Source organism: Bacillus rossius, chromosome 3 (assembly GCF_032445375.1).
Source record: "Bacillus rossius redtenbacheri isolate Brsri chromosome 3, Brsri_v3, whole genome shotgun sequence".
Taxonomy (NCBI): domain Eukaryota; kingdom Metazoa; phylum Arthropoda; class Insecta; order Phasmatodea; family Bacillidae; genus Bacillus; species Bacillus rossius.
In genome coordinates, this window is record NC_086332.1 from 51,357,234 (window position 1) to 51,369,664 (window position 12,431).

Consider the following 12,431-nt stretch of genomic DNA (forward strand, 5'->3'; position numbering starts at 1 on the left):
CCGTGTCATGAAAAAATTGCGAATATTTAATGGATCATCGAAATAAAACAGAAACATATCTTACATGGTGGAGATTAATGCCTAAATCCCACCAACAAGAACCAATGTCTGTATTTTCATGATGATCTTTTAGATTAAGCACAATTCGTACGGATTATTTTCACTATACAATGATAAAGGCCTGCTATTTTGTTGAACACTTCGTTGTTAGATATAGACTGCATTATTTACTATTAACGTAAAGATCATCCACTGGAATAATTAAATTTTCAATGTTTTGTTCAACTGTGTGTAGGTACTGTATGACAAAGAGCACAAGAACAAATATTGTCAACTTGGCCAGTATTGCAGTACGCGTGGTGCTGCGTGGTACTCATGGTTGCACAGCCTTTCATCCAACTAATTCTCGTGTAGTTTAGAAATCGACAGTTGCAAGCCGCTCTACTGTGTCGCTCTGACTCAAATATCTTACGTGCAATGTAATGCATACGTACGCTCAGCTTGTGTGGTACCGTTTGCTAAGTATTCAGCACACCACTTAACATCCGAAACCAACGAATGGCTAAATCTTTCTCCTCCAAACTCCTTGACAACCGCAGTCTCTGTTCACACCCTCCTCAAAGTCAAATACTGTGTAAACTGTAGACCAGGCCTGACGGTGTGAAAACATTTGACTAAATGTCTGGCGAAAGGCCCGCGGTGCACCATATGCAGAGGATTCGAAGTGCCAAACAGAAGTCGGAGGTGGGGGGGGGGGGGTTATTCTGACCCCATCACTACTCGTGGAAAACAAATGCTACAAAGACACAAAACAACAACGAACTTGAGGTGTGGTGAAGGAGAAACGACGGACAAAAAACTTGCAGAAGTATCAGGGGAAGGAGAAAACTTTGGAAGGATCCGATATTGTGCCTGCTAAGAGAAATTATAGATTTCCAACAAAAATAATTATTTAATAACACAAAAATTTATCTATAAATAATTACATGTACGTTGATTTAAAATAACTAATTACTTTGATGACTGCCAGAGCTTCGATACAATTCCCAGCGGAAGGCGACCCATGAAGTAGACCAGGGAAACAGCTATATCTCGAGAACGGATTAAGATATCTGAGAAATCCAAACTTATATATTTCGTAAGAACGTGTTTTAAAATTTGTATCTTTTGGCTCGCAGGTATTTGTCAGTGTCTCTAACTGTTTTCGAGATTCATAAAAATTGCAGTTACGCCCGTTTGGCAACAACTGTCAGTTAAAGGTAGGCCATAAAAAGGGAGTAACTAAAGGGCAAGTCAGCCGAAGCTCAAACTGTGCCAAAACGGAAGCTTGTGACGTTTTCTGAAGTCAAAAACATACCTATTCGATAATGCCATATACTTCGACGTGTGTTGGTGGACGGAGGAGGGAGGGGTAGGATAAGTTGACTAATGATGGTATATGTGTTTTAAATATATGTATATAACATATTAGCCATTCAGGTTTACCGCCCCTGAAAATTTGGTCTATCGTCTCGAAAACTTCCGTTCTTGATTAATGAATAAATAGGAAGAACGACACATATTTATTCAACGATTTATCTAATTCAGAATATAAAATGAAAAAGAAGTCCTTCGGTGATTTGTTTAAGAAACTTGTATAACAAAAGTATGTTGCTTTTTTTAGTGCGTTTGAAACGCGTGTTGTTCGATCAAGCTTCAGGTTGGTAAACACATAGATTGATCTTCGGAGCCCCTTATTGAGGGCTTTTATTAATTGGCTTTCTTGCTTTTAAACTTCAGGTAGAAAACTCAGAGCTTGAACTTTTTGTACTTGTGAAACCTGCAACTCAATTAACGATTTATCAGTCGGAAGGTACTCGCTGAAAACTTATTTGGTATAAATGTTACTGATAGGGCATTAATCATGATCGCAATGCGTGGCGCAGTGGAGTTAAAAATAAATCAGTGAAAATAACGGTTAAATTCCGGCCGATAAAATAATCAGTAGCATTGGCGAAATTTCGGGGCAGCAACGTTTCCAAAGATTTACAAATTAATTTCACTGATCTCCAAATTTTCATAGTGTTTAGTTCACAGTACTAACCTATGATTTGGATACGACACGGTCAAAAATAACAATTTTTAAGAAATAAAGATATTTTATCTTTTAAACTGGCATTTAAAAAATTATATTGTCAAAAAAACGTAAATTAACTAACATCATTAAGTTTTACTTTTATTTCCAAATTTTTAGCCAGTGACTCAGGCTCTAACAATTTGAACCACGTCATCTCGAACTTAAAACACGTGTGCGCAACTCAACCCGTCCAGTTCCTTAACAGATGTTCGGCGTGCTTACTGGTCAGTGCAACTCTGCAAAAAAAGAAAAAAAAAGTTGCATATGTAACAACGTAGAAAGTAGTACAGCAGCAACCGCAGCAATCGGCCGCGCTATCTCTAAGCGACGGCGAAATCACTGGCCCTGTCTTATTCATCTGTTAAGGTTATTAATGCCACGCCATATAAGAAGATGATTGGCTGTATGCCGACGGGACGAAGTGGCCTTGAAGACGTAATAAAACGGGAGTCGGCAAGCGTTACGACTGTGCGGTGCGTGACAAGACGTATGGTTTTTTCGCTCTCGCTTTCCTGCTGCGGACGGCGCGAATTCTGACGAACACTGTGTACGCTAAGCCACCTTGGAGTTGACGTAAACTGCGCGCCACATATCTGTGAGCCTGAGCGGCTCAAGAATAAGATTCGTCACCGCTGTCAAAGTTTTAATTTTTTTTTTTTCCCTTGAGACGGCGCGGCGTGACAGTATTTAAACGGCTTGTGTCTGTCTCTCTGTGCCCTCACAACCACTCGTGGACCCGAATTCGACAGCGAAATATTCTTTCATAGGCTCACACACTGTTTTTTTTGTAAATGTAACAGAAATATTAATGTAAAATTACATAGATTTGTAAAGTTGTACATTTGCATTGTAAACAATTATATCACTACTAAATTTTGTACTCAGTACAACTAGGTTCAGATTCTTATCCAGGCATTTATGCTTTGTATTGTCCCAGTACTTCCAATAGTTAAAAGTTATTTGTAAATCGTTCGCTGAATAGCTTTTCAGTCATAACTGCGCAAATTAATAATCATAATACAAAAAATTAAGTCTAATTATTGAAAATTCGGTTATCTTCTCCATAGTTTAAAAAAAAATTATGCTTGAACTAAACATCGATTCAAATATAAAATTTTGCGCCAATTTTCTTAAGAAATATTCAGTATTATCTCGAAAAACATATTTCATATACGCAAAAGTAACCCTAGCCATGTGTTGTGCAAAGTTACAATGTCTTTCTTGCTTGCTTTATAACAAACCTTCCCAAAGGAATCTGTTGTAAAAGTGCAGAAAATAATTTTCTGTGCAGATACGTTGCGCGCAGTATGCGCTTTCTACAATTTTCACAGCTAAACATGAAATAGAACGAGGAAATGAAACATTGGCAAAAGGTTTTAAGAACCTTCACATAGTTACGCACAAGCCTGAAATTTTGAGCAGTTTTTGAATAAATGAAGTTATGTTGTAGTTTTGCGCACTGTTTGGTGGCCTCCAGGCAAGAGGCCTTCCATCGGGCAGCGTAGTTCACGGTGCGAGGTAGCGCAGTGGTAAAATACCGCTCTCGCATTCGGGAGTAGCCGGGCTCGAATCCCACTCCGTCCATCCTGATTTCGATCTTCCATTGTTTCCAGATGAAGTTAAATGTCCGATAGCCTATAGTTCACAGGGATGAAAGCCGCCACCACCAAAATTATAACAGTTCCGAATTTTACTGAAGTATACAATGTTAGTTTCGGCAAGTGTAAAAAATAAAAGTTTTTATTTTTTCCCGGGAGGATAAGTTAAGTTATTGTAACTAAAATGAAAGGTTAGGGAGATCAGGTCAGAGTTATTTAAAATGCTCTGAGACTGCAAAATATATAAATCATTGCAATATAGTGTTTTTACACGAGCGAACTTCGGAACTGTTCGGATGTGTGAACTGTAGGACTCCCCGAATGTCCCGATATATCGTCGGCAGCGAGGTCACCAGCGGTGGAGGAGCAAAACGTGGCAAAACTAGGAACAACCCGGGCATTAATTAGCCTGGAGTAGTTTCAGAAGACCACGGAAGACCAAATCAGGATGGCAAGACCGCGAATTCGAATCCAGGTTCAAGGAATGCGAGTGCAGTGTCTTACCACTACACCACTCGCGCCGTTCTGATTTGTGTTTCTACGCGTCAACGTCGATCTAAAATCACCCAATTCAAGTTAAAAAATATTTATTGGCTATAAAACGAGTGAAACTGGTTGTGGCAATGTACCTAATTTAATTATTAAATGTTTTGCTAAGGTATTGAAACTTTTACTAGTACATATTTTTAACACCAGCCTTTCTACTGGAATCCATCCTGATCTTTGAAAAACCGCCATTGTCATTCAAATTCATAAAACAGGAGATAGGTATATCACTTACAATTAAAGACCAATATTACTCTTATAATCCATTTCGTAAAGTTTTTGAGAAAATTATATGTATGCCTGTCTCATTTCATGGGAAAAAAAAATCTTATAACACATCTGCAACATGGCTTTTAAACGATCAGAAACATGAAATTTAATGAAAATCATTCATCATAATGTTACAGACAGAAAACAATATGATTTATATATTTCAATTTCACAAGAGCCTTTGATACATATCAACACTTATTGATTCTAGAAAGTGTGTCTAGGAAAGTATATTTAGTGAATGACACAGAAATTAAATGTATTACCGAATTTTGTGACCCCGGAGTACTGCTAAGACTTAAAACATTATTTTCGTCAACATGCTGACAAATAATTTGTAAATACCTCGTTCACTGGGCCTAATCAAGTAAATATCTAAATTTGCAACAACGTATGACTCGCAATTACATATGTTTTTATTATGCCCATATAAGATCCAAATTAGAATATGGCTCTCTAGTTTAGAACTCAATCACGGAAACCACTATAAGCGTTTAGAAAAATTACAAATTTAAGTATTCAAACATTTTTTAAAGATTTCACACAAATAATACCTACACAATTTAACTATCATGATATGTAACATTTACATAACACTTCCTAAAAGCAAGACGTTCGGCCTAAGAAGCGTACTTTCCTCTTAAGTGTTTTTTTTAGTTCAATACACGATTGTTTTGAAGTATGAGAGCATAAGTACCACAAAGTTCCATTATATTGCCATAAAAATGAGATATTCACATCTCTAAGGTCATTTTACATTTTAACGCGGTGTATTTTTCATATTAATATTGTTTTAAATCTTTCGACCACTCATAAAACCTCATAAACTTTGTCTTAAGGGATTTTTTTAAGTAGTGTACACACCATTATAACATTGGCGTATTATATTACTTTATCTTTACATTTGTTAGCATTATTTTTACTTATATTATTACCATGATTACAGTTAGTTTCATTCTATTATTGTTCTTTTTTATATATATTTTTCTCGTATCGTGTCTTCGTATGTATTACCTCTATTTGTTTGTGTTTCTGTTTTTGTTTTTTTGTTATTGTACCTTTAATGTGCCTGCCTGTTTTGTACATTGCCTGTTGGCTAGCACTATATATATAGTATATATAATGTATTAATATTACCAGCCATATTAATGGGTAGTGGTGGGAACCGAAAAATGCCATATTAATTTCAACAGATTTAGGCCATAACAATTTTGACTCACATCATTTTCCATCGTCAAGGAAAATATTACACAAGAGATTTTCAAAGATCGTGACAGAGAGTCTACTGACAATATTATTAAAGTTATAGTCATTCATAAATATGAATTTATTACTAAACGCCGCAGAGAAAACTATTTATAGCAGTCAAGTCACTAATGGATTTAGCTGAATTCTACAAAGTGTGGACCGCGAATTTTGTGGCTGTAGCAAAATTATTTCATTGATATAATAGGGAGGAACGCCCTTATTTTCCACAAATTTTGTGACTTGTGACTACTACCAAATAATTTTTCTACAGTCACAAAATTCGAGGTAGTTGTAGAACTTCATTCAATTAAACATAATCCAACGTCAGCGTTTCATCTTAAATTATTTCTATATTATTTACAGTAAAAAAAAACTTTCAGCTCGAACTTCAAAAGGCGTATAACAGCGTTGGGAAGAAATTAAGACCGTAACTCGTTATAGAGGTTTTCAAATTATTTTTGTCTCGACGAACGTGCAGACGAAGTTCGTCGGTCGAATTCAGACTCGCACTGCATTGTATGCTTAAAAAAAAAAAAAAAAAAGCCAAATATTGGAAAATAAACTGCAGGAAAGATGTCATGGCCTAGAAACCGTTTGACTGCAATATAGCGTCTTTGGTTCCTATGTCTCTCTCTCTCTTTGCGAGGTTGGTGGCGCAGAGGAGGTGATGGGGGGGGGGGGGGAGGCTCGCTCACCTGAAGTAGGAGTACTCCGCCCAGGCGCTCCTCCCGTCGAAGGCCTCCAGCTCGACCCGCAGCACGGAGCTCTGGGCCGCCGTCAACCTTGGGGCAAGTGACGTCACTGGATATTACAGCCGCCTCGACCGCCCCGACCCCTCGCGGGCGGAACAGGAGCCACCAGCCCACGCCTGGGCTCACAATTAGTGCATATCAGGCACCACCTGTGTGATTTCTTATGCTGAAGTTCCGCGGTAGATTTCACATATATGTCGGCAATGATCGTTTTAAGCGTGACGAAACACTATTTTTTTCAACTCATAATTTACACTATGTTACGCCAACATTTTAGTGATGATTATTTTTTTTTTCCGGAACATAAACACATTTATCGCGTGTCACTTTATATAATTACGAGGAGACTCCATTTCTTTAAGCAGGAATTACCTGAGCAACTCAATCTCTTGACAATTCATTGCCGACAAAAGGATATATAAACATAAGCAGTTCCTAGCTCCCACCAAGATACTATGTACACAGCTCTCATTGGCTGTAGCGCTATTCGTCCACTTCGAAAGAAATTACGCGTCCGAACCTCTTCACCATGCACTTGACCGTACCGTGTGCAGTTGTGAATCAGTTAGAATCGAAATAATGGTGACAAATCATGTGCACGCGACCCGTGTTCTATGTTACTGTATTTTGACGTGAATATCTTTAAAATTGCTTCCATAGTAGGAGGCATTTCAAAAAACGAATGATAATATAATCGGGGGATAAAGTTTGGTGTTGCAGCTACATATCTATCATCGCCATCCAAAATTTAATTATACCACTGGATAGCTAAAGGATCAAAGAATCCGTTACGCTAAGTGAGGACTGTGACGCATTGCGCGCGGTGGAGGGGCAAGCATACCGGCATTTTGAGGTCATTTTACTGCGATTCGAGATTTCCATTTAGTATAACTTTTGACTCGGAGAAGCTACGACGTTCTTTTGAGTTTCAATCGTCAGCTCTCATCAAAATCTATCAATTGCATATTTAAAACATTATTGTAAAATAGTTACAGTGAATATATATGGTGTTAAAATAAAAATAATATAATTAAAAATATATAATGTCGGCCTATACGCGACTTCTAAGTGTTCAAACATGATTACAACATACATAAAATAGCGTATCTTATATTTTTTATAGAAAATATTACCTATTACGTACACGTATTCACGTACAACACTCGGCCATGTCCATGACACAGCCAGGCCCCATTTTTTCTATTCGTGAATCTACTTTAACTGTCGCAACAAAAAAAAACACGATAAATAAATAATATACGAAAAATACAGTATAATTTTATTTTGATTTAATTTCTAACTTTAGACAAATCTACTTATTACTTCTTCCTGCGAATTTTCACTCAAACTAGGTTTCAAAATTCACACTATTCCTTGTTTTATTCGGAAAAAAAAACAGAATTTTTTTCCTGGAAAATTACATTGACCAGAATTTAATTTCTCCAGCTGGTTTTTTTTCTACGTAATTTAAAATATACGGATCTTTGAAGAGCATAAAAAACTGATAACCAAACTTATTTTATTTTACGAATCCACATGAATTCACGTTGCTGTTTTTTTTTCATTCAACGGATGATGGACGCTATTCACCCACGTACGTTTCATACATTCCTACACGCATGCCAGTTTAAAGAAAATATGTACGTTTTCACAAGATGTAACAATTTTTATAAACTTTTTTAAGTACCCTGATTCATTTAGTGACATTTCCCTCGAAAATTATTATCTTGCGATTACTTTCTCCCCTTTTTTTTCTTCAATGAGTGGCCTCTCTGCGTATGTGTGTCCTCTAAAACATATGTAAAAATTAGCTTTACCATGGGCCTAGTGTTTCTTGTGCCGAGTTGCCAGCTTTCCAACCAGTAAAAAATACCGAACTGCTCACAACACAAATATGTCATTAACCCCCCAATTTTACACTTGTGCACCTCAGACAAACAAAAAATCCACTTTAATTTTAATTTTGTAATTGAAGAAGACGCAGCAAGCAACCGTGTAAAAAATTGTACTTTTACAAGCATTAAAAATAGTTATCTTATAATTCGTATTTCCGTCTAGAAAGAGGCGAATTTTCGATTTAAAAACCGAGCATAAAATAACTTAAGTTGTATGAGTGATTTCAATTAATCAACCTTTATTACTGAAAATGTTCCCAGTTTAATGTAGTGAAATGTAGTGCAGCCATTCGCACTTATGCACAGTAAAATTTCAAGGTAGAAACCCAACGACTTCCGCCATCAGTATTCTCAATCACGCCGAAGCGAAACTGCGAGATTTAATCATAACTAGGTTGGCCCTGTTATCATTGTAACAAACGCATTTGAACTCGGGTCCCTTGCAGGCCGAAGCGAAGCAATCTGATTGGATCGCAGTCGCTGGATCGTTATTTCCGATTCGCCGCGCATTATTGGCTCCCTGCTCTCCTTTGCGCCGGCACGGCATCGCGATCAGGCGATAGACACGGGTCTGGTTTCTCCGGCACCAGACGGCAGCCCCCGTCTGGTGTGTCGCTCGTGTTTGCCGATAGACTCTGGAGCCCTGGCCCCGCGTGTCTGCATAGTAGCAAGGCGTTACACGTTGAAGCAGAGGCAGCATTTGTAGTGTTTCGTGGTGCGTACAGCTACCGGACTTCAAGCGGTAGCGTACATTTTAGTTGGTGGGAAGTATGAAGAACTGCAACTTATTTTATGCAATTATCGCCAGAATTCAGCTGGTCCTAGAATAAAACTACCGTATTCTATATAAAAATTATGGTTTCAATGTAAACTTTTTTTTTGACGATTGCTCCTGTCTGACATATGAGCTATTCCCCGATGTAAACAGACATGGACATATATTATAAAGTTTGTTTAAATTGCGCTTCAACTCACAATATCTACACTGTTGAATCTACGGCGAATCAGTGAAATATGACTGAAAAACTGTTCAAAATGTTCAATCATGAAGCTTTTGGGAGTAGTTTGAACAGTTTTCCAGTGGGATTCCATTGCTTTGCAGTAGTTTAAAACAGTTTTCATATTTATAATGCAGTGCGCGCACTTGGAAGGTGGTTCATTCTTCCAAATACAGCGACGGGAGTTGTTTTTTTCTGTTCGTCGTCGTTCGCGGAAGTAATTATTGCTGGAAATGGTTCCAGAATTTTTGTGAGTCTGTCTAGCACTGCGGTCTACCTCACGAGGTTTTACAAAGCCGTCAGTTCAGGCTGAGAGTCCTTCCACGAACAGCAGAAAAAACTGGGATCCCTGCTGAGAAACACAGCAAAAAAAAAAAAAAACCATTTCCGCTCTTTTCCACTCATTGTTAGTATCGAAATTTTTAAATGATTCATTACATGGTTCAAAAAGAAGGTCAACGAAATTAAAACTTCAATTTGAGTTTAAATAGCGGTCCTCTTGTAAATATATGTTAAACAACGTTTATAATTGTAAGATGTTTAGCGGTTTATGTTTTTAAAAATTATATCAAGAACATATTAGTGCTTGGAAAAAATTTTCTTTCGCTAATTATTTTTATTTTCATGTCAGTATTTCGACATGGGCCTACTGCTGACTGGCTCGCCTTTAGCATAACGGAACGACGCGGTGCAGTGTAAGTAACTCGACTCACAGTCTGCAGAAGCCGGTTTCCCTGAGTCATCCCAGGCAAATTATGGGTTGTTCCTTACTGCAGGCCATTACATATTCCTTCCCCAATATTCCTGATTAGTTTCATTGTGTTTTAGTGTTATTATCTCCGATGATCCAGTTGTTGCGGATATTTAACTAATAATTTTTAAAAAATGATTATGGTAGCTGACCGTAGCGCAGCTGGATGTTCACCAGCTTGCTGAGGGATGGTTTCTGGGTTCGAGTCCTGGCTAACGCATTAGATTTGAATTTTTGTAGGCCTAATTTGTTCAAATGTCCTAAAGTCAATTACACTGTCAAATAAAACAAATGTACGCTGATATCAAGTCAACAGAAGTGTTTTTAAGAAATAAAATTTATAAAAAATAATATTGGGAGTATTACCTGTCCCAAAACCGTGGCTATTTGGGTTTTATTACCAACATAAGTTCAAAAAATGAATTAAATGATACAATTATAAGTAAACTAGATATATTAAGTTATGGATAGCATATCTAACCTAATAAATAATATTCAATAAATATGTAACTTTAATTAACATAATATATTATATCAACTTAATTCGAGAAAAACAATAAAATCAATAAATACATTAATATATCATGTTACAAAAGGTAAACATTTAATTATATTTTAAAAATTATTAAAAGAAACCTTTCAGTAAAAACCAAACAAAAAAAATTTTGCAGGTGGAAAACGTGTCGAACTTTGTAGGGAGGCGGTAGGTTTTCTCGAGGAACTTCTATGTCACACACCTATTCATTGCGTCGATGCTCCATTCTCATTTTATCAACCTTCATCGTCTCGAACAACCATGATGTCGACAAGACGTTTAGCCTTAGTTCATTCATTCTTATACTTGAAAGAAAGCTGACAGCCTTGGCAAATTACCAATTTGCTCCTATTTTCTATCAGCTTTATAACAACAAATGCGTTTTTTTTAATTATATATTATCGAAGTTCTTTGGTGGGGTTCTACCAATGTGCGCCACATAAGGAAAACGTGGAGTGTTTCAAGACCGTAGCCAGGATTTTGTGAAGGAGGGGTCCAGTGTCACCTTTATATCATATTTATTAGTAAGTTTACTTTTTAATTGAGTTTTAAAAGAAAATTGTCACACTAAAAATCTCAACGAACAGTAGACTTTTAAAACCTTAACCTTTACACATAGAAATTTGAGTAATGATTTTGCTTGAGAAAATAAACTGAACATTTATTATATTTTGATTTTATTTAATTGTTTTAATACTTTCTCTTAAGTAAACTGTTAAATATTTTTTGTTAAATTAAGTCATAAATACAAACACACACATATATGTATGTGTATATATATATATGTGTGTGTGTGAATCACACATGTCAAGTTTGTTTGAAAGACATGCTTACAAACACGTGTGCAAACTGGCATTAAATATAGACTTCTTGCAAACAATTCCTGTCGCTTCTGTGTATGAGGCAAGTTGGGCTAGATGAGGGAGGACGTGCATTTATCGTAGCCAACTATAATGAATACAATAATCCTTTCAAATAAAGCTCTCTGTAACCTTATGTGGCTCAGTTGCTGTATATTTCTTATTCTGTAATCACTAGTTTTTTTTTTTTTTCAAATTATTATTATTGAAATCCTTGAAGGGAGAAGTCCTGACACCTCGGACCTCCCCCTGGCCACGGCTCTGTGTGATTGGAACGGAACACCGTCTGTAAGGTGACCCTGAACTCCACTCTACACAATACAAGGAGTTTGTCAGGAGACGGCATGACGTGACGCAGTTTAAGTCACGTTCTGTGCCGCCTTCGCCACATTGCAACATCCGATACATCGCGTCAATGGTACTTGACCCGACCTAATGACAGGTAATAGTTATGAATAAGTTTGGATTCCCGTCGTGAAACAAAGCCACTTCCACGGAATACAGTTCTTTACATATAAAAAAAGTTAGTAATGTATTAAACATCTAACCCCAGTAACGAGCTAATTCATGAGTTCTCAAGTTGAACATACACTTATAATACGAAACTCGGACACAAAACTCTATAAAATAATGTCGAGTTGGATAAATACGCGCAAATTTTGTTTCCAACTACACTTCACGACGCGATATCACGCGCAATTTACGCACCCGCCGCTAGAATTCGTTGCCGGAGCAGCTACGACGATTATCGAATCGTTAGATTTGCAGAGATAAATGTTAAACTATAGGTATAATGAAATGGCACCTATAACCACGAAAAAAAAAATATTTGAAAAAAAAATACTAAATCCCGGTTTCGGAC

The 12,431-nt window shown here is 37.0% G+C and overlaps 1 protein-coding gene across 1 annotated transcript in view; it reads right to left on the minus strand.

Annotated features, from left to right (window-relative positions):
- LOC134530685 (angiopoietin-4-like) overlaps nt 1-12,431 on the minus strand; it is a 130,384-nt gene that overhangs the window by 37,361 nt on the left and 80,592 nt on the right. The window contains exon 10 of the mRNA XM_063365750.1: nt 6,474-6,560. Coding sequence (XP_063221820.1) covers nt 6,474-6,560 — 87 coding nt within the window. The remainder of the gene's footprint in view (nt 1-6,473; nt 6,561-12,431) is intronic.